Raw genomic sequence first — 23,994 nt, forward strand, 5'->3', positions numbered from 1 at the left:
AGAAGACACTTGTAGAATCCCCCAGAAGCAAAGATTAGAGTTACAAATGTTCACTTAAAAAAATATACATTCAAAGATTTGCACACATTTTCATGATTTTTAAAAAAAAAATGCAGATCTACAAGCTCATAGCCGCGCTATGAGCTTGTATATCTGCTATTTTTGAATAACCCAAAGTATAAGATTAAAGTGGTTAAAATCTAAAATGACAGATGCTTTCCCGGTCTTAATGGGTTGATAATAATAATACATATTCTAATAAAAATAATGTTTTTGTTAGGTACGTCTGTATTGATGGAGGCCATGGCCGCCAACATGGCCGCCAACGGCACCGGCCGCTCTCACGGCGCCATGGGCGGAGTTGCCGGACCGGTGGGCGGGATCAGCGGCTCGTCGTCGGGGAAGCGTCGGCTGGAGGAGCGCTCCGCCGCGTTCGACAAGCGCCTGCGCTTCAGCGTGCGGCAGACGGAGAGCGCGTACCGCTACCGGGACATCGTGGTGAAGAAACAAGACGGCTTCACGCACATACTGCTGTCCACCAAAACCTCTGAGAACAACTCGCTCAACCCAGAGGTAATTAACACATTCACTGCCAGGGGTTTTCTAAAACAGGCTGTAGCTTCTGCCAGCATTTTTAAGCATTCTGACTAATCTTTCAAGAACCACAGAATATTTATCTCCAGTATGATCGATCCCCTGATGGTTGCTAATCACGGAGGGTTTCACTGTGCTTCTGTGAGAAAAAAAAATCATTGTGACCTCCCGTTCGCTTGTTATACGCGGTTGAAAATGGCATGTTTAGCCAAAAATACATAGTAAAACACAGGAGCCGAGATACAGAATATTTCCCAAATACTTTAACCAGGAAGTGAATGGAGCAGTATATCTTTGGATCGCGTTATCTCCTGGTTCTGTGTGACTTTTTTTTGGGCGGTGAAACCGCCCCTATAAGTGAGGTTTGGAAATTTGTACATTTATCCTGCGCTGTGAAACCGCCCCTATAAGTGAGGTTTGGAAATTTGTACAATTATCCTGCGCTGTGATTGGCCAATCACAGTCTATTCAGGACTGTGATTGGCCAATCACAGTCTATTCAGGACTGTGATTGGCCAGTGTCACATGACACATGTGCATAGCCCTATATAAGAAACCATAACTTGAGAAAAACCATAAAATTGTTTTTCTCAAGTTATGGTTTCGTCCATCATAAATGTATTTATTATTTGTACATGATTGGTTGACTCCATTCAGTATTGTGATTAGCTAGCAAGACACCGCCCACTTCACACAGGGTGTGATTTTTTTTTAAATGACGGAGATCTCCATCAATGGCAGGGAATGTGTTAACACAAGCGTGCGTCTCGCACGCACGCTTTGTTTACATGCGCGTCCTCGACGGGGCTTCTACAGCACGAAACATATCAACGTAAGTGGATGGAAGATATGCTGGCACTAGATGTACCCTATTTTAATAAACCTCTGGCACACAATGTGTTAATATCATAGAAGATAGAATTATTATCATAGAAGATGTGTTTGTATGTTTCTTATGTTGTTCAGTAGGCCTATATACTATCATGCGAGACCCTTCCTCACCCAATAGTCAGCCTAGCTCCTTATCCAGGCCTCAGGTCATCTCAAAGCTTGACTACTGTAACTCCCTCCTTATTGGCCTCCCAGCATGCTCACTGAAGCCCCTCCAAATAATCCAGAATGCTGCAGCATGCCTGGTCTTCAACCAGCCAAAAAGTCCCCCCCCCCCTTTTTTTCCCCCTAATCCCTTTATTGCCTTCGCTAAAACACCCTGGACAACGCTCCACATGTCCTAGACTCATGTTCTATAAAAGTGTGATAAGCATAGTAGAAGTAGCCTGGTAAACCCTCCCTCCGGAAATCTCAATTCCATTTCATTTCAGGAGTGAGTCTGGCCTGATCCGCCTGTCTGCAATATTGGCTGTGCTGGAGTTGGGCGGGAGTAATACCGTTGACTGACAACCCCTTCAGCCAATGATAATTTTTCCCCTTCAGCCAATCAGCAGTTCACCAATCTTAATGTGACGCGACGGGACTTTTGAGACAGCCATACCCAAAATGGGTTGCCTTTTTCGGGTACAATGGTGTCACTGCCCGCCCCTACCGGTTCTCTAATTATTTTTTTTTAAATAGGCTTTGTCATGATTAATTGACCACATATATGAAGTTAAACAACTACATTCTATCCAAACGATATCTTATAAGTAAATTCCGTGCCTCAAAATAGAAGTTAGAGAGCTTTTTGAAGTAAAAAAATAGCGGAGAAAACTGCCCACAGAAAAAGATGGCTGCCGTTCGTGTTTTGGGCTCACTCGAACTCGCCACCTGATTGGCCAACTGTCGCTGTCAATCACAGAACGATGTGCGACGACGCTGATAGGCACGGCCGTTTGGCATATACAGCCAATATTGCAGAGAGGCGGTTCATGCCAGACTCACTCCAGGAATCAAATAGAAATTAGATTTCCGGAGGGAGGGTTTACCAGGCTATAGTAGAAGGCAAAGATGCTAGGTTCATTATTAACCTGGTATCCTATAGTTTCCAATATACAGAATGTGTGTAGAATTTTTTAGATAGCACGTTGTTTAGACAGATGCTACAGTAGGTGGCCAGTGACTTTGAGCAGTTTCACTTTCAAAACCTTTGCATCATGCATGTCACACAAACAGAATGCAATGCGTTTTGTTGATATAACATAATTTTTTTCATATAGAGTCTTATCCACAAATCCACCATTTAACTTCCACAATCCACATTATCAAAACCATTGGTGTTGTGTGCCGCATTCTGTTTGTGTGACATGCATGATGCAAAGGTTTTGAAAGCGAAACTGGTAGGGGTGTCACGATACTCGATACGTATCGAAATCGAACCGAAAATGTCGTTCGATACAGTGTATCGAAATCAAAAGCCGTATCGCGATTCAAGGGTTAATTTAAAAAAATACTCCCGCGCATGCGCACATCCGATTGCACGTCCGGGTGAAGCCATGCTGCGAGCAGAAAAAAAAAGACGACATGACCAACCCACACACACACCACAGAGGAGTTTGGAGTAGACAGAGATAAGAGAGACACCGCTGTAGCGTTGCGTCTGTACTAGGCTACTACTTTACATTTCACCATGGCCACTGCTGAAGCCTAGCCTGGGATCCAGCCTGCTTCGCTACGTTCGGCGGATTTTTTTTCTCTCTTTGCTTCGCAGAGAGAAAAAAAATTCCACCGAACGTAGCGAAGCAGGCTGGATCCCAGGCTAGCTGAAGCCAGCGATGGTAATGATGTAACCTCGCATCACCAGTCTTTCCACCTCGGAGGAAAGCCTGGTGTTCGTTACTAAAGACCCATATGATCCGGTCTACTGAAAAAAAAAAAAGAGAAAAGAATCCTGTTTCCGGATTCTGCCCATCCGGTTTTTGCGGTGCCGCTTTGTTTTGGTCCCCCAATCCCCCAATCCCTATTTAAATGGAATAGAATTTCCCTGTGGGATAATACAGACGCTAAATAGTCTCCGGATAGTGCACGCACATTTATATTTAAAAAATAAGCTAAACTATGCCGAATCAAGGATTTTATTAGCACGGACCTATTTTGTGGTGAGACGTGTTTCCGGTTCTGCCCATCCGGCCACTTTTCTTTTTTTTTACTTCCGCTCCCGACCGGATCATATACCCGAAAAGGAATGATGCCCAGGCTAGTAATGATGATACACAAAGTAAACGGAAGAATTGGAAAACCCTCCCGCTTCCTTTAAGTGAAAAGTCTGGCTATATTTTGGCTTCCCAGTGAATTATGAGGGCACCCGACGCGTTGTTGACAAAACGGCTACCGTTTGTCGATTATGCTCCACATTGATAGTTCCTCCGTCTTCTCTTTTCCCCCTCTACACCTATACCTCACGGCCAAACATCGCCGATCTACAAGCTCACAGCGCGAGGCGTTGTGAGCTTGTAGATCTGCTATTTTTGTCTAAAGTTCACCTCAGAAAAGGGATGGGGTTAAGGTAAAAAATAAAAAAACCTGTTGAAGACCCCTGGCTTAGCTTATTATTCACATTTCTTGTTTGTTAAAGCTCTTACCTGTTCAAACAATGTGAACATACTTTAAGATGTTTAAGAACATGTAGCCAAATAACAGTTGTCTTTGGATCCTTTTTTCTTACATGTTCATCTTTGTATTTAGATTTTATTTTGTTATAGAGCTTCTTGTTGTTAACTCATCTTAAAGAAGAATCTGAAAATGTGATATTATTCAAATAAAAGGGACTTATTGAGAAACATTTGTTTTTCTTTACAAATCAAGACAATAGCCTAAATTAATAATCATATAGCCCTCAAAGCTGAAAAAAAATACGTTTTAAAAATATATATCGTATCGAAAATCGAATCGAATCGTGACCTTAATATCGAAAGTCAAATCGAATCGTGGATTAGGCGTATCGTGACACCCCTAGAAACTGGTCAAAGTCACTGGCCACCTACCTACTGTAGGTTCATTGTTTACCTGGTATACTAGTTTCTTAGGGTTAGGGTTCTCTGCACTCTATGGCCCCTGTTCCACCAGGGCTGAACCGGTTCCGTTCTATTTTTTCCCCTGCATGATTTTGAACCAGTTCAGAGTGTTTCCACTGAAAATGAATTGGTTCAGATTACTTCAGAACCCTAAAAGTTGGTTTGGAACTGAAACCAAAAAATACTTGTTTTTTACTCGTTTTTTCTTGCCCTGACCAAAGTGGGCATGTCGCTATTCTACAGGTTGGATGATGCAGATGAGATATAAACAATCGTAAAAGCAAGCGAAAAATAATTTTATAAAAGAAAAGGGAGACTTTTGCCATTAGCTGCCATTTACAATTGAATTTCCCCTTTGAAATCAAATGGACACCGGTCATATTCCACACATTGCTGGCCAGGACTTCAATCCAACCCATGGGGACCCCTGCTCCCCAGGGGGGCTCTCTAACCATTCAGCTATGTCGGCCCCCAATTACAATGGTGCTGCTTAAAACTGGTGGAAACGCAAGCTGGTTCGCGGCCAGTTCCCGTGAAAGCACCAAGGTTTCAAGAATCTAGAACGGAACGAGGTCTAGAACCAAAGTTCTTTAGGTGGAAAAGGGGCCTGTGTCATTTGTTTTGCCTTGTACTTTAGCTTTTTGGAACAAGACAAATACAACTCACTCAATCAATCAGGCAGTAGTAAAACATAGTGTATTGTACAGTACTTAACAAAGTGCAGTAGTAGTGCTAACACACATTATTAAAAAAAGTAGTAAGAAGTGTGTTTGTCATGTCTTGGGTGATGTAGGAGGTTCAGAGTGCCATCCTGTACTGTACGTACTGTTGTATTGTTTCTATAGAGCACCCGAAGTCTGACGTAATTTACTCAAAGGTCATGCAATCGTTTTACTTTAAATCCTTGAAACCTTGGAAATGAGCTTTTCATTGTGGTACCCCTACTCAAAGTAAACCTTGACATCAAACCTTTTCATGTCAAGGACCCCCAAAATGTCATTTGGCCGGACCCCCATCTCAAAATATTTTGTTCCAAGGACCCCCAGAAGCAAATATTGGAGTTACAAATGTTCGCTTAAAAAAATAATAATATATATATATATATATATATATATATATATATATATTCAAAGGTTTGCACAAATTTTCACGATTTTTCAAAAATAGCAGATCTACAAGCTCATAGCTCGGCCGCGCTATGAGCTTGTATATCTGCTATTTTTGAATAGCCAAAATATAAACGGTTAAAGTGGTTAAAATTATTATGATGCTATATTAACAAATTTGGCTGGGGACCCCCTGGAACCCCCCCTAGGACCCCTGGGGGTCCCCAGACCCCACTTTGAGAACCAATGTACTATACTACGTCCAGTTCCAGTGATCCAAGCTGGAACACAATCGATTGATTTATCATTAAAATAAACGTGCTCTGGGGCCCACCCCCGCGAATGCTTTCCAGATTTTCAAGCGGGCCCTGATCCAGAAAAGGTTGAGTCCCTAGAGCCTTGGTTCTCAAAGTGGGGTCCGGGGACCCCCAGGGGTCCATGGAGGGATACCAGGGGGTCCCCGGCAAAATTAGTTAATATAGTGTCACAATCACTTTAACCATATTTTTTATTTTGGCTTTTCAAAAATAGCAGATCTACAAGCTCAATGAGCTTGTAGATCTGCTATTTTTGAAAAATCGTGAAAACGTATGCAAATCCAGGGGGTCCCCAGCTAAATTAGTTAACATAGTGTCACAATCATTGTAACCACTTAGCTTTGGCTATTCAAAAATCTTGAAAATATGTGCAAATCTTTCAATATATCGATATTTTTTAAAGCGAACATTTTTAACTCTTTGCTTCTGGGGGGTCCCTGGCTCACAACATTTTCAGATGGGGGTCAGCGGCCAAATGTATATCAATTTAGGGGTCCTTGGCATGAAAAAGGTTGAAAACCACTGCTATAGGTGATGAAGCTACACATACAAACTGTATGCATGTGTACATGTTTGTTTCAGGTGATGAAGGAGATCCAGAGTGCCATGGCCACAGCAGCCAGCGACGACAGTAAACTGGTCGTACTGGGAGCTGTGGGCTCCTATTTCTGCCACGGGCTGGACTTCCTCTATTTCATCAGACGACTCACTGACGACAGGAAGAGAGAGGGACTGAAAATGGCTGAAACCATCAGGTACCGTGTGTGTGTGCGCGTGTGTGCTATAAATGAGAGCGTACTCAAGTTCCCTCAGCCTTATGTTCCCTCAGCCCTAAATCCCCAAATGTCTTTATCAGTGTGTCAGTCTGTGTCTATTGTATGCCCATATTAGAGTTCTCAATTTCTGCCCGCACCGAATAGCCATTCGATTTACAAGCTCAGGTGAAGCTCACAATGGATCACGATCTAACGCGTTGTGAACTTGTAGATCGGTTACCCAAGTGAGCCATAAATCAGACAAAAGCCTGATTTGTACTTAATAGTTTTGGTTTTGAGATGACGTCATCTCTGCTTCTATGATTCTCTCAGAGACGAGGGATCATCCATAGTTTAGGGAAGAGTGCCCTCTAGTGTAATTTCTAAAAAATCTATGTTATGAGAAAAACACATCTAGCTCGGATTCCATACAGAGACACAATTGTTGACGTTTCACTCAAATCAAATTATAACAAAACACGTCTCATATTTGGACTCATGGTTATGTGATTATTCTATAGACACTTTAAGACGTTAATAACTCATATGAGAGTGTGTGTGTGTGTGCGTGTGTGTGTGTGTGTTCTCTCTCTCAGGACGTTTGTCAACACGTTCATCCAGTTTAAGAAGCCCATCATAGCGGCGGTCAACGGGCCAGCGGTGGGCCTGGGGGCGGCCATCTTGCCTCTGTGTGACGTGGTGTGGGCCAATGAGAAGGCTTGGTTCCAGACTCCTTACACTACGTACGGACAGACCCCCGACGCCTGTTCGACCTTCACCTTCCCCAAAATCATGGGCCTCGCCTCGGTGAGTTCCACAGCTATTACTGATAGATATTATTGCCGCGCAGCCGGTTCCGGTTCTTAGGTCTGCCGCCCATTGCCGACACACGATTACTATGACAAAATACAACTTTAATCTTTAACCCATTAAGACCGGGAACGCATCCGAGTCATTTTAGATTTATTTGGATATTTTTTTTTTATCTTGAAAAGTTGTGCAAATCTTTGAATATATATTTTTTTAAAGCGAACATTTTTAACTGAAATCTTTGCTTCTGGGGATTCTACAAATGTCTTCTAAATCCTATGTTTTTTGAAAAAAAACTTTATGTTGCTATGATTAGTGGTTTTCAAACGTTTGCATGTCAAGGACACCCAAAAGTATATGTATTTGGCCGCGGACCCCCATCTCAAAATATGTTGTTCCCAGAAGCAAAGATTTGAGTTAAAAATGTTCGTTTTAAAAATATGTATAGTCAATCTTCAAGATTAAAAAAAAATAGCAGATCTACAAGCTCATAGCGCGAGCTTGTAGATCTGCTATTTTTAAATAGCCAAAGTATAAAATAATGGTTAAAGTGGTTACACAGATGCGTTCCCGGTTTTAATGGGTCAAACAAGAACTATCACTTATACCTATAACTTTTTCAGATCAAAGACCCCCAAATGAATGTGTATTTGGCCGCTGACCCCGATCTGAAGATTTTGCGTCAGGGACCCCCCATGCATTTGTGTTGTCTAAAAATCTAGATCTGCCATTTTCCGGAAATTGCAGATCTACAAGCTCAAAGTGGGTCTCATTGCGACGCGTTGTGAGCTTGTAGATGTATCTAGTGTTCAAAGTGGTTAAACTCATTTTGATATATTAACACATTTAGCTGGGGACCCCCTGGAACCCCCTCAAGGACCCCTGGGGGTCCCCGGACCCCACTTTGAAAACCACTTGTACACATTACCTCTGCAGGCTAATGAGATGCTGCTGAGCGGCAGGAAGTTGACGGCTCAGGAGGCGTGTCTTAAGGGCCTGGTGTCGCAGGTTCTGTGGCCCGCCACCTTCACACAGGAGGTCATGCTCCGCATCCGAGAACTTTGCGCCTGTAACTCACTCGTAAGTCATCCATCCATCCATCCATTTTATTACATTCTTTAGAGCGCAACACCATCATAACATTTTACTTGACGATTAATTGTCATGCAAATAATTGCGATTAATGATTTAATTTTGGCATTGAACATTGAAACATATGAATACAAATTACATTTAGGATTTACATTTAGGATTTGTAAACAAAAATTGGACAGGGCAGATATGATAAATAACTTATTCTTTTTAAATAGTGGAAATAACAGATCTACAAGCTCACAACACGTTGCGTTCTGACGCGTTGTGAGCTTTTAGATCTGCTATATATTAATATATATATATATATATATATATATATATATATATATATATATATATCGCATATATTTGCGATTATCTCAAATAATAATAATTGTAATTAGGCGATTTATGTAATAATTGTGACAGGCCTAAGCATGACCCATGTATTGGTGTGTAAGTAAGTACATTTTATTTATATAGCACTTATAGGAACTCACAAAGTGCTGTACATACAATGGGGATAAAAGCACAGCAATTCAAAGAATTAAAAACAACAGACACACAAACTACAGTTAAACTCAGAAACAGAAACAGCAGACACATTACACACAAAGAAGATACAATCCAAGGACACTCCGCAAATGCTCGTCTAAACAGAAGTGTTTTTAAGTGGTTCTTAAAAATGCCCACGGACGCTGCAGCTCTCAGCACCTGTGAAGGTCTGGGAGCTACAGACCGAAAGGCTTCTAATTGTGGTCGATATATGGGTCATTATTTGACGTTTTTTGACGAGACATGCGTTTTCAATGAGTCTAACATTCATTAGAAGGACAATATCAGTCATCAGAAGCAGGGACGCGTATTTTCAATGTCTAACATTCATTAGAAGGACAATATCTGTCACCAGCAGCAGGGACATATGTTTAAAATCTAGATTGAAGTTACAATGGGTTTGTCTGGTATAATGAATACCAAATATCTATTGAACCAATCAACTTAAAAACTGTCCGGGGCGCACACAAAAGCCTGAGTAGACATTAAAATGACCGCCTAAGTGTTTTAGAGGGAAATACCTAGGCTATATTTAAGTGTATACTTCATTTAAAAAATGGTTCTACTTCTTGTCCTCCAGGTGCTGCGAGAGTCCAAAGCTCTGATGCGAAACACCAGCCGAAGTGCCCTCGAGCAAGCAAACGAGCGAGAGTGCGAAGCCCTAAAAAGAATCTGGGGTTCTTCCCAGGGAACGGACTCCATCCTCAAGTACCTGCAGAAGAAGATCGACGGCTTTTAATTTGAAAACAGGACGTTGCAGCACCCGCAAGATCGACGGCTTTTAATTTGAAAACGGGAAGTTCTCATGCGGTTCGACTGGACCCAGCCACAGGCTCACTTCCTGTCCAGGGACAAACCCAGAAGTGTCACTTCCTGTGAACTTTGACCCGCGTCACTACAGCTACAGTCTGGGGAATGAAACCCCACAGCAGCACGTACAACTGTTGGGCAAGGCAGCAAACTTGGCTGAAGACAAGTTGCTGACTCACAACAACGGAGGCAAAAGTGACTTTTAGTACAGATTTAATTTCTCTTCCACATGTAGAAAACTGACTGTGCGTTTTCAAACGTTTCTTAGTTTCTGAATCACTGCTTGTCGCAAGTTCATTTTATTTCGGTTTATTTAGGTTTTCACAAGTAACATCTGGCTTCCCAGGTGAGGCTCAACATGTGGCCCGTAACTGAAAGGTTGCGGGTTTGAATGAGACAGAAGGGTCTCGGTTTCACAGAACTGTTATGAACTGAAGTCACATGTATTATATGGTTCATATCAAAACCTCACACTGTATTTTCATATTTGTAGCTAAGCTGTAAAAGATTTTCTAATATAGAACATTCTGTCTAAAATAATAAACTCACTCTGGTGATTTGCTGACTTGGGGGGTCAGTTTCTTAACCGCAGTGTGTCTACGTAGGTGCACCTCTTTCCCAGTGGTGGAAAGTAACTAAGTATGTACTTAAATACAATTTTGAGGTATTTGTACTTTACTTGAGTATTTTATTTCCGATACTTTCACTTCTACTCCACTACATCTCAGAGGCAAATATTGTACTTTTACTCCACTACAATTATTTGAAAACTTGAGTTACTAGTTACTGTAGATTTTGATTATTATTTCAAAACATACATTAACCACTTCAGCCCTATATACATTTTGATGCGTTGCGATGTAACACACTCGCAACACATTGTGAGCTTGTAGATCGGCTATTTTCAAAAGATTTGTATACATTTGAAAACTTGAAACGGGACGTTCTGCATAATGAGTACTTTTACTTTTGGTACTTAAAGTACATTTTGACACCAACACCTTTGTACTTTTATTCAAGTACATTTTGAATTCCGGACTTTCACTTGTAACAGAGTATTTCTATATTGCCGTATTGATACTTTTACTTAAATAAAAAATGTTAGTACTTTTTCCACCACTGCTCTTTCCCTTCCTAGCTGTGTCTTGGGTTGGGCCTCCCACAGTGTCAGTTTGACTCTCCAGTCAGCCTCATCCTTCTCTCTCTGACCTTGTCTGTGACCTGTGGGAGCATGATAATTTGATGACCGGCAGTGGTTCCGGTAGGAGACACAAAGAGTCTCCTTTGTGTCTCCTACCGGAACCGCTGCCTACCGATCCGCTGGTCATCAAATTATTGGCTTAGGAATGCAACCAAAAAAAATTGAGTCCATGATTTCAAGTCTCCATGGGGTGACTAATCGATAGAAAAAACGTATTTTTTTGGGGTGAACTATCCCTTTAAGGGAGGACAGGCCGGCAGGCGGGCGGACCTCTGACCGGCTCACGTCACCATGACTCAGCCAATTAGTGCTGCACGATTAATCGAAAAAAGATCGTGATCTCGATTCAGACACCTATGCGATCTCGATTTTAAATTATGACGATTTTTTTTTTCAATTACATTTTATTTTTATTTATTTTTGCTTTAATATTTTTTATATTATAAGATAATTGTGTGAGAATCGTGTGAGAATCGTGATCTCAATTCTTATGGAGGAAAATCGTGATTCACATTTGAGCAAGAATCGTGCAGCACTAACAGCCAATACCAAAGGAGTTTCCAATGCAGTTACGCCCACATGTTGATTGTGTCGTCTAACCTCAATGTGTCGTCATGGCATCAGGCACCAACAAATCAGTCAGCTCCATATCGCTGCTCTCGGGCAGAAACCATTTTGACGCTTTTGCATTTTTTTCCATGTGAATGACATTGAACACCCTTTACGTCCTAGTGTTGGTAAAAAAGAATATTGTACCAATGAAAAGTATTAAAAAGTGCTTCTGACAAAACCAGCTAACTCCATTCTATCAAACGTTCTGCTAAACCAGCTAACTCCACCAAAGGGGGGTGGAGTTAGCTGGTTTTGCTAACTCGAGGCTCCACCCCCTTTTGACCTCCTACCTCATTGTGAGCTTGGAGGTCCTTTCAGCTGTTCTTATCAATGATGAACAAAACCTAACTCCGCTTTTTGTTTTTTGTTGTTTATTTCCTGAAAAATGTACATTTTGGAGTTGGCTGGTTTCTGCCCGAGAGCAGAGATATATGGGCACAAAAGGGGGCATGCCCATATATGGGCATATACTGATGACATCAGGGATCTCCATATATATGGACTTAACACATTGATTGCCAAGATCTCATCGATGCGTTCTTTCAAATCCATCGCTTGAGTGCCAGCATTCAAAAGAACGCATTGATGCGTTCTTTTGAATTTTCATTGTTTAATCTGTGATCGCACGGCTCTGTTTATTTCTCATCAACACTTTCGTTTTCCACTTACGTCGCACTCACCCGGAGCCGGATGTAAAAAAAAAAAAAAAAATCCGGGTCACATTGTTTTTCTCCGGGCATTTTCGGCCAGAATAAGGAAAAACACGGTTTTTCACACGGTATGAAAAACGAACTGACAGCTCAACTTCTATTTTCTTTGGTCCGGGTGACTAACAGTCATCGTCGTAGTGTATCACATCGTTTTCAGGCCGATCAGCGGATCAGGGACTGTCGAAAACATAACATCCTGTGAATGACCGGATATGACGTGGACCTGTTTGGGAGGGGGCGAGCGAGGTGATCAATGTGTGGATTTGCTGCTCTCTACTGGTGGAACTGTCGTATGTGCTTAACACCATAATCAGAGAATTTATTTGAATGAAAAATTACAAAATTAAAAAACACGCAAATTGCTGGCACAGGGGTGAGTACATTATGAATAAACTCTGGCAGTCAATGTGTTAAAAGGGACAAGGACTGACAGATGCAGAGATCTCCATATGGCTATCAGTCGGACCGGCGGTGTGATAAAGGTGTGAGGGTAGTGGCCCGAACCTCTAGTAACTTAAAAATACTTTAAAAATGTCTGACAATGACCGGCTGCCAATAATCAAAATAAATGGCCAAACTAGTCCATATTTCTTAATTGTGTCTCATCGTGACCTGTAGATCCATTTCCGTTATATTTGAAAATGTATGATAACATTTTCAACAGATGAATTCATACATGTGAATGGAAACGGCTTCTGTTGATTATGCAAAACCGCAATAACTGCAATTATCTCTACTAATTGTGACCAGGTGATGTAATAATTGTGACAGGTGTGCTGATAGGGTGTAGTGCGGTGCAGTCGTGTTCTACTGGTGGTTCTGAGGACAATGACAGTTTCTCTATTTCACTGTTTCTCAAACCTTTTCATGTCAAGGACCCCCAAATTGATATGTATTTGGCCACAGACCCCTATCTGAAAAGGTTTTATGCCAGGGACCCCCAGAAGAGAAGATGTATGAAAAATAAAATGCAAGATTATTAAAAACTTTCCAAACATTTTCGATATTTTTCTGAAATGATCAAAAATAGTACAAGCTCGCAGCGCGGCACAAAGTGACTTGCTGTGAGCTTGTACATCTGCTATTTTTTTAATAGCCAACAAATGCATAAAGTGGTTAAAATGATTGTGATGGTGTATGAACTACTTTTGCTGGGGAACCCCCCCCCCCTCAAGGACCCCTGGGGGTCATCGCGGGGAGCTGTCAGTCCATTTTAATCAAGTCGCGACTCGTACGAGTATCTATATTCAGTATAAATAAATAAGATCAACTTCATAAACACTTATGCCATCTGACTGGCCATCGATTTGGGGTCGCTCGAATCTGGTCGCTGCTCATTTCCATGAAGTCAAAATGTTTTCAACCTCTTTTTTGGTCGTGAAATGTCGGTGGCGTTGTCGAAAGGCGTCTCGTTTGTTCCGCTATGAGCTTGAACATTTTGTGAAGATCTATTCTTTTTTTCTTTTTTTTTAAGCGAACATTTTAACTCAAATGTTTGCTTCTGGGGGTCCCTGGAACAACATATTTTGATGAGGATCGGCGGCCAAAAATATAATTTTGTGGGTCCTTGACAAGAAAAGGTTTGAGCACCACTGAACAGTAGTTTTTCAGTATAATGAAGACATTTGTTGAGACATTTGACAGTTACATATTTTCGCTTAAAATATATATATATAAGATTTGGACACATTTTCACTGTTTTTCAAAAAAAATAGCAGATCTACAAGCTCATAGCGCGGCACGCGGTGCCACACTATGAGCTTGTATATCTGCTATTTTTGAATAGCCCAAAGATATCTAAAAATGACACAATGATGCGTACACCTTCAACTGACCTGATCCACTTTATGTTTTCGCTCTATGGGTATTCAACAGGGGGCCAGCCAAGATTGACACCTTGATAGAAAGTAGGAATTCCTGTTAAATCCGGCCGCTGTTTTTTTTTATTATTATTTGTTTTATATAAGAACGTCTTTCCCCAGTCTGGGAACTTTACTTGACCACCTTGAAAGCGTTTGCATTTTCAGAACATGTTTATTTTAACGATTTAAACAAATGGTTGTGTTCAGGCTGGGATCAATAGAACATAGTATACTTTTAAGTTCTTATTTATCGGTATCACAATGAAGTGAAAATGCCATTTACCATACCATTTATTTTTTATATTAATGTTATACTATCATTAATATCGTAGTGTTTTGCCAATTATTTGGGGACCCACTTGCAATATCCTCTCACTGGTTTAGGTAAAAACGTCCTGTCTCCTGATGATTGGTCCATAATGCATCATCCAACCAGCATGAAGTGCTTCTATGTGAGATTGAATATCTAACATGTGTATATCCACTGTCTCATAAGCTACAATGATATCTGATCTTTTAATTGGATCCCTCTTTCAGACCAAAGAAAGGAAAAAATAAGTTTTCAATCTCACTGTGGCAAATCACTCACAATTAATTGCTCAGTACATATTTATTTTTGCTGTAATCAGCTGTTTCAGAATAGTTACTTTACCATTTAAAGTGAGATGTCTTGTTTCCATAAATTTAGCATATTCTCTATATTCTTGATTTTCTCGTTCCATTTGTTTATCTCATTTGAATGTTTGTTGTACTCAAAATAAATACCAAGTGATTTTACAGGGTCAGTTGGCCACTTTATTCCACCAATTTATTCTCACCTAAATATCCAGCAACCAACACAGATTGCTTCATTTTCTCTAAATTCAGTTCAGAACCTGCAAATTTGCCAAAAGACGATACCAAAAACGTGTGTTTGTAGATAACATCTGTAGATATTCGGTGGTCACTGACAGCTCACTGTAGGGGGGGCGCTCTCCCATTACCTCTCTCATCATAGCTCCCTCTTCGCTGGTTGGCCCAATGCAAACAATGCAGATGCTGAAACTCTGCTACATGCATTTATATCATGTAGAAATACTCTGTTACAAGTAAAAGTCCGGAAATGTTAAATTTACTTGAGTAAAAGTACAAAAGTATTGGTATCAAAATGTACTTAAAGTACCAAAAGTAGAAAGTACTCATTATGCAGAATGTCCCATTTCACAAGCTTTCAAATGTATAAAATGTATTAAAATATTTTGAAAATAGCCGATCTACAAGTTCACAATGCGTCGCATCACGACGCATTGTGACCTTGTAGATCGGCTATTTTCAAATGGCCGAAATATAGGGTTGAAGTAGATCTATAAAGTAACTAGTAACTAAAGTTTTTAAATAATTGTAGTGGAATAAAAGTATAATATTTGCCTCTGAGATGTAGTGGAGTAGAAGTAAAAGTACTGAAAATTGGAAATACTCCAGTAAAGTAAAAAATACCTCAAAATTGTAGTACAGTACTTGAGTAAATGTACTTTACACCACTAGCTGGTAACAAATATTCCATATTAGAAAATGTGTTCGGATATTACAATTAAAAGAAGGTTTGACTAGAAAAATTAAGGAATTCAAAATTTCAAAATGTCCTCAAGTAAAAGTACAAAAGTTTTGAGCTTGTGATCGGCTATCTTCAAATAGTCAAAGTTTACATAGGGCTGAAGTGGTTAATGCATGTTTTGTAATAATAATCAAAATCTACAAAGTAACTAGTAACTGAAGTTTTCAAATAATTGTAGTGGAGTTAAAAGTACAATATTTGTCTCTGAGATGTAGTGGAGTAGAAGTAAAGGTATAGACAAATGGAAATACTCCAGTAAAGTAAAAATTCCTCAAAATGGTACTTAAGTACAGTACTTGAGTACATGTACTTAGTTACTTTCCACCACTGGTAAAGAAGTAGGTGAAATTTGTTTTCGTGCAAGCTCCATCGCTTTTTGTTTTTTTCAAAAAGAGAAAAGAAAAGAAGGATGGGGAACAGGGAGAGCCAGGAGAAAAGAAAAGAAAACGGCAGAGAAAGATACATGTCAAGGAGATGCAAAAATAAAAGATAATCTGCATATACACACACAGCATACTCCGGCTGGTACAGTATGTACATGAGGTTAGACATAAGGTGCAGGAACATAGCAGCAGGGGCCCTTGGGGGCCACACGTGGCCCCTGGTGTGACTGTTGTCATGGCGGATTGGGGTCGAAGGCTGTGCGTCGCAAGTTCACGTTACGTTTGTGACGTCCGTGGTCCACGGTCGACCCACCCACCCTCTAGGCAATTATACCAAGGTTCTGGGTGGGGCATGCATTTCCAACTTGCATCGTTCCCAAGTAGCCTAAGTGATAATATTAGTATTACTTATTTGGGGGGGGGGGGAAATGCAATACAAATTTAAGTTAACGATTAATTGTCACTAAAATAATTGCGATTAATGATTTCATTGTGTGTTTGGCATCGAACATTGGAACACATCTGTTTGCCTTTTAGGCTTCGTAATAAAGAATTAAACAGACCAGATTTGACAAATAACTTAAATATACAAATAATTTTATACATTTAAAGATTGACGCGTTGTAAGCTTGTAGATCAGCTATTTCTGTTTTTTTTATATTTGAAAATGTTTGAACATTTTTCAACGGGGAAACGATTATGACGATTATGCAAAAATAATTGCGATTATCTCAAATAATTGCGATTAGATGATTATGTAATAATTGTAACAGGCCTATCTATGACATCATATTGATCACATCACTGTACTCCATATATGGGGTTTTATACATGTTCTGGAGTTCCAATGATCCAACCCACTTCCCACTTGGCTCATCACTCCCTTGGGTCCTTGCCGATACGGCGAGTTTGAAGTGTACAGATTGTGACAACATGAAACATCATGTTAAACTTTACACCCACCCAACAGTCCATCCGTCTGTCCGTCCGTCCGTCCTGCAGCTAGTTTCCAAACCACTATAATGATGCGTGTCAGATTTCTTGTGCATGCTGCCAGCAGGCCAAATAACTGTCAACTGCAACTATGTTGTTGTTGTTTTGATGAATTTATAACCTCAGACACGCCTTCCGTCCAGAATATGAGATCAGATAAGAGTATGTCTGACAGTCAGATCCCTGTCTTGTCCAAATAAAGAGTCCCGCACTGATGACATCAATATGATATTAGTTTTGCCCAAATATGGAGTTGTGTTTGTGTGGCTGTACCGATATAAGTGTTAGCATGTGGAACATCACTGCATTGTTTTACGGAGACTTGAAGAATTCACTTTCATCCACTTTGTTGCTGTTGTCTATAATGTTTCACTGGACCTTGGATCTGAACAGAGGAACAAAGAGATCCTACGATGCTGCTGTAGCAGTGGAACACAATCTGTACTCCTTTGGAGGGTACTGTAACTTGAATGACAGGGACCAGATTGCAGTGCATGTCTTCAATACAGTGTCTTTGCATTGGATTCAGTTGCCTCCTGTGACAACTGGAAGAGGAGAACATCCACCTGAGGTTCCCTCCAACTGTGTAGATCACACAGCTGTGCTCATAGAAGATATCGTCTACATCTGGGGCGGTGTAGTGAATTTTCAGGTAGAGATAGGTGGCGGCTTTGTTAAAATCCGGGGGCACGACTCCAACATACTTTATGCATTTGATGTCGACACCCACAGATGGTTAAGGCCCAGTGTTTCTGGGACAGTTCCAGAGGGGAGGAGGAAACACTCAGCCTGTGTCTTGGGGAAGGTCATGTATATCTATGGAGGATACAACCAGCTGACTGGATACACTAATGACATCTACAAGTTGGACACCGCCACAATGGTCTGGTCTTTAATTAACACCACAGGCACTCCACCACCTGTTTCATCACATCACTCTGCCACCATCATTGGGACAAAGATGTGTGTATTTGGGGGCTATCCGCACCACGACAACAGCATCAGAGTGTTTTACACAGAGACCAACTGCTGGCAGAGCAGACCTTCTGCACAGCTTCTTCCAGAAGGACGCTGGGGTCATTCAGCCTTTACCTACAATGGAGAGCTGTACATATTTGGTGGATACAATAGTCATTTGAAGCAGAGATTAAACAATCTGTGGAAATTTAATCCAGAGACCTTCTCCTGGAAGAAGGTTGAGCCCAAGGGGAAACTCCCATTTCGGATGAGTTTTATGTCCTGTTGCATGGTGGGAGATCGTATCATCCTCTTTAGAGGATACAGAAACAAACCCAGTGACCTTTACATGCTAGACTTGAATCCTGGTTTGAAGATGTTATGTAAGCTAGCAGTTATTCAGTATGGTCTGGAGCAGTCAGAACTCCCACACGACATCAGGTGGGAACTGGCAGCCATGACAGCAACAGAGTAAATAATAAATCCACCAATGACAACTAGGTTGTCTATTCTGAGTTAGAAACTCAGAATGTTACCTCGTCCATCAAGACTATAGGATCAGATCAGATCCTATGGACCTAACCATCAGATGAGTTGTTCCATTTACTGTACTCATGTATTGTTACGTTACTTGTCTAGCACATTGTCCTGTACACTGACATTGAATTAACATGTGTATTATTGATTTCTGCTACCACCAAAAATAAACACAGTTTATTTATTCATTACTAAATACATTTAGTGTATTTTAAGCCAGGCCTACATCAAAATCTTTACAATAACATGCAGACATACTGTATTTTTTTTCAGCTTTTCTTTTTTCTTTACAAAATGTCTTTTGTAAAGCAGAAACATCAACGCAGAGACATCAAAGTAGCATGGGGTATATTCATGTTACATACATATACATACAATAGCCTACCTACATACACATTGTACAAATAGAAATATATACATAGAAAAATAGGAAAATCTTCATTATAAAAAAATATTTAGTCCAGTAACCACAAAATATCTGCCCAGGTTTCATTTCCATCAATCTCATAAAACAGAAGATCCGTTCAAAAATAGACAACCTGTCTGTATAAAACCTTTAGTGGTCATCTTTTTTTCTCATTCAAGTTTTAAAGATGGACAGTTTTGCTATTGTTAGTATTAGATTTACACATATCTTCCTCTGTAGCGCGTGTTGAGACCCACAATGATATTTGACAATTTCACTATAGATTCCACATTGAACTGAGACATGAAAAGTTGTCCAAACCTTTACATGAAACTAACATAAATTCTGTGTCCTCTCCGACCAAACAAACAGCACATAGAGGAGTCGGGACCAGCTTCCATTTGTACAGATTTGACATTTTTGGAAGTATCCCGGCACGTTTTTTACCACAAGTATATTTTTAGGAATTGCATTTCTAATCCTACTATAAATGTGCAAAATCGATTCGGTGAGATAGTTGGTTGTCCACGTCTGCTGATCCAACCGATACGCCCATATATATGCATATTTGGAGATTTGGTTGTCCACAACCCACCAATCCTATCCCTATACTCATTTATGGGCATGCCCATAATGGCACCGACTGACTCTAAACTCAGCTCTGTATCGGCGTGGACACGACAGATCAGCGGATCTAAAATAAATATTGATAAACCTGACCATACATGGAGTACACTGATGTTATCAATTTGACGTCTTAGACACGGAACTCCATATATGGGCTTAAAAGAACGCAGACAGACAGACAAACGGGTACAATGGTTACTCTGAGAACCTGAGTCAATCCAGTGTTTATAGAATAGTAGATTTCCTTTTTTTTTTGCTTTTCACTCCTTTTTTCCTAACCCTAACCCATAGGATTACATGCAATAACCATTATCACCCTCCCCGTCTAGCTTCCCTCCCCCAAACACGGGCAATGGACCCTTCGCTAAACCCCACCCCAAAAGCGATTGTCCAATGCCAGTTTAGCAATCGCTATTAGCCTGGCATAGGTCTGGCAAGCTTTCGTCACCTGCCATAGCTGTCAATGTTATTTCGCCCGCACACACACAATCATTTGCAACATAATAGCAAGAATAGGAATACCACGATAACGCAATGGTGACTATGAACCAGCAACCGATTCCACGTACCCAAAACCGTTGGAGGGTTCTTTTCCCAAGCTGAAATCTGCGATTAAACTGCAAGTCTGCATGGCTGTGTTGTTGAACACACACACAGCTTAACGTCGGGAAAGTTACACGACTCACTTGCCCAGGTGGTGTCAATAATACTAATCACCGTAATCGTAACAAAATGCAGAATCACAGCGCTGCCTGTTTCGGATTCCGCACGTTAAAGTATATTAATTCATTTGTTCGTCTATTTATTAACTGCTACTGTAGTCTTACCCTGCGGTGCATGACAACTCCTATTACAGTCATGGATCAACTTCAACCTGGTGTTTGTACTTTCTCCATTTACGGTCCGTACATCTATATAAACGTTCAGATTTCAAATAAAAATTGCTTACCCTATGGCCACGGATGTTACAATTATGCACGGGACTCTCAAAAGTACCCGTATATTCTGTAATGTTCAATAAAAAGCATTTTAATCCGATCGGTGGACATTTTCTCATAGAGTTATAATGTATCAGAGTATAATACACCTACCAACCATAGGGTCACGCTGTTGAAAGCATAATGGAGAAAATGGCCACCGATCAGATTAAAATGCTTTTTATTGAACAATACGGATGATACGGGTACTTCTGAGAGCCCGCACATAAATGTAACATCCATGGCCATGGGATAAGCACTTTATATTTGAAATATGAACGTTTATGTAGATGTATGGGCCATAAATGGAGAAAGTGCAAACACCAGGTTGAAGTTCATCCATGACGGTCGTGACAGTCGACCGTCGTGTATCCATGGCTATTACTCCCTCTAACATTTCCCATGTTTTTAGTTTATTGAAATAATGTCATGCACATTTGTCCAGTGCATAGCCTACTGCAGGCCTTGTTGACTAGATTTAGAAGAGATTTTGAAGCTCTTGCTCCTGAAATGATCGATTATTTTTAAGGGGAAAAGCCATCATTTAACATGCAAGTCAATGGGTGAGAAGCAGAGCTTGCCAGGCGCTGCCAGGCCTGAGTGTGACTAACTTCGCACCACCAGTCACAGAGTGGAGTGGGTGGGGCTTAGCAAAGGGTCCATTGTGGTCTATATATGGGTCATTATTTGAAGTTTTTGACGAGACATGCGTTTTCAATGAGTCTAACGTTCATTAGAAGGACAATATCTGCCACCAGCAGCAGGGACATATGTTTAAAATATAGATTGAAGTTACAATGGGTTTGTCTGGTAAAATGAATACCAAATATCTATTGAACCAATCAACTTAAAAACTGTCTGGGGCGCACACAAAAGCCTGAGTAGACTTTAAAATTACCGCCTAAGTATTTTAGAGGGAAATACCTAGGCTATATTTAAGTGTATACTTCATTTAAAAAATGGTTGTACTTCTTGTCCTTCAGGTGCTGCGAGAGTCCAAAGCTCTGATGCGAAACACCAGCCGAAGTGCCCTCGAGCAAGCCAACGAGCGAGAGTGCGAAGCCCTAAAAAGAATCTGGGGTTCTTCCCAGGGAACGGACTCCATCCTCAAGTACCTGCAGAAGAAGATCGACGGCTTTTAATTTGAAAACAGGACGTTATCATGCAGCACCCGCAAGATCGGCAGCTTTTAATTTGAAAAACTGGAAGTTCTCATACGGTTCGACTGGACCCAGCCACAGGCTCACTTCCTGTCCAGTGTATCCCGGCGGGAAAAACCCAGAAGTGTCACTTCCTGTGAACTTTGACCCGCGTCACTACAGCTACGGTCTGGGGAATGAAACCCCACAGCAGCACGTACAACTCTTGGGCAAGGCAGCATTATTTCCGTTTATTTAGGTTTTCACGAGTAACATCTGGCTTCCCAGGTGAGGCTCAACATGTGGCCCGTAACTGAGAGGTTGCGGGTTTGAATCCATGCAATGAGACAGAAGGGTCTCGGTTTCACAGAACTGTTATGAACTGAAGTCACATGTATTATATGGTTCATATCAAATCCTCACACTGTATTTTCATATTTGTAGCTAAGCTGTAAAAGATGTTCTAATATAAAACATTCTGTCTAAAATAATAAACTCACTCTGGTGATTTGCTGACTTGGGGGGTCAGTTTTTTAACCGCAGTGTGTCTACGTAGGTGCACCTCTTTCCCAGTGGTGGAAAGTAACTAAGTACATGCACTTAAGTACAATTTTGAGGTATTTGTACTTTACTTGAGGATTTCTTATTTCCAATACTTTCACTTCTACTCCACTACATCTCAGAGGCAAATGTTGTACTTTTACTCCACTACAATTATTTGAAAACTTGAGTTACTAGTTACTTTGTAGATTTTGATTATTATTTCAAAACATACATTAACCACTTCAGCCTTATATGCATTTTGGGCTTTTGAAAATAGCCGATCTACAAGCTCACAACACACTCGCAACACATTGTGAGCTTGTAGATCAGCTATTTTCAAAAGATTTCTATACATTTGAAAACTTGAAACGGGACGTTCTGCATAATGAGTACTTTTACTTTTGGTACTTAAAGTACATTTTTTTACAACACCTTTGTACTTTTATAAAAGTACATTTTGAATTCCGGACTTTCACTTGTAACAGAGTATTTCTATATTGCCGTATTGATACTTTTACTTAAATAAAAAATGTGAGTACTTTTTCCACCACTGCTCTTTCCCTTCCTAGCTGTGTCTTGGGTTGGGCCTCCCACAGTGTTTGACTCGCCAGCCAGCCTCATCCTTCTCTCTCTGACCTTGTCTGTGACCTGTGGGAGGATGATAATTTGATGACCGGCAGTGGTTCCGGTAGGAGACACAAAGAGTCTCCTTTGTATCTCCTACCGGAACCGCTGCCTACCGATCCGCTGGTCATCACATTATTGGCTTAGGAATGCAACCAAAACAATTTGAGTCCATGAATTCAAGTCTCCATGGGGTGACTAATCGATAGAAAAAAAGTATTTTTTTGAGGTGAACTATCCCTTTAAGGGAGGACTTTCCGGCAGGCGGGCGGACCTCTGACCGGCTCACGTCACCATGACTCAGCCAATACCATATAAGGAGTTCCCAATGCAGTTACGCCCAAATGTTTAGTGTGTCGTCTAACCTCAATGTGTCGTCATGGCATCAGACACCAACAATTCAGTCAGCTCCATATCGCTGCTCTCAGGCAGAAACTAACTAACTCCATTTTGACGCTATTTCATTTGTTTTCCATAAATCAGGGCCATTGAACAGCCTTTACGTCTGTGTGTTGATTAAAAAAATAATGTACAAATGAAAAGTATTAAAAAGCGCTTCTGACAAAACCAGCTAACTCCATTGGATCCTCAAACGTTCTGCTAAACCAGCTAACCCCACCAAAGGGGGGTGGAGTTAGCTGGTTTTGCTGACTCCAGGTTCCACCCCCTTTTGACCTTCAACCTCATCGTGAGCTTGGAGGTCCATTCAGCTGTTCTTATCAATGATGAACAAAACCTCCTCAATTTCCTGAAAAATGTACATTTTGGAGTTGGCTGGTTTCTGCCCGACAGAGATATATGGGCACAAAAGGGGGCATGCCCATATATGGGCATATACTGATGACATCGGGGATCTCCATA

General features: G+C 40.8%; 1 protein-coding gene across 3 annotated transcripts in view; it reads left to right on the forward strand.

The window, feature by feature from the left end:
- cdyl (chromodomain protein, Y-like) overlaps window positions 1-22,772 on the forward strand; it is a 39,219-nt gene extending 16,447 nt beyond the window's left edge. The window contains exons 6-11 of one of the 3 annotated variants that reach the window (XR_013933946.1): window positions 281-573; window positions 6,547-6,719; window positions 7,316-7,526; window positions 8,466-8,609; window positions 9,739-10,314; window positions 22,255-22,772. Coding sequence is in view for 2 of the 3 variants with exons in the window: in XM_080441028.1 (XP_080297154.1) it covers window positions 281-573; window positions 6,547-6,719; window positions 7,316-7,526; window positions 8,466-8,609; window positions 21,811-21,969 (980 nt within the window). In the remaining variant the exon portion in view is untranslated. Of the gene's footprint in view, window positions 1-280; window positions 574-6,546; window positions 6,720-7,315; window positions 7,527-8,465; window positions 8,610-9,738; window positions 11,085-21,810; window positions 22,200-22,254 lie in introns of those variants that run through there. The other 2 variants (XM_080441028.1, XM_080441027.1) reach the window with 2 other exon arrangements.
- Window positions 22,773-23,994: the final 1,222 nt, after the last annotated feature.

This window comes from Gymnoscopelus braueri, assembly GCF_963280865.1.
Source record: "Gymnoscopelus braueri genome assembly, chromosome: 10".
NCBI classification, from domain to species: domain Eukaryota; kingdom Metazoa; phylum Chordata; class Actinopteri; order Myctophiformes; family Myctophidae; genus Gymnoscopelus; species Gymnoscopelus braueri.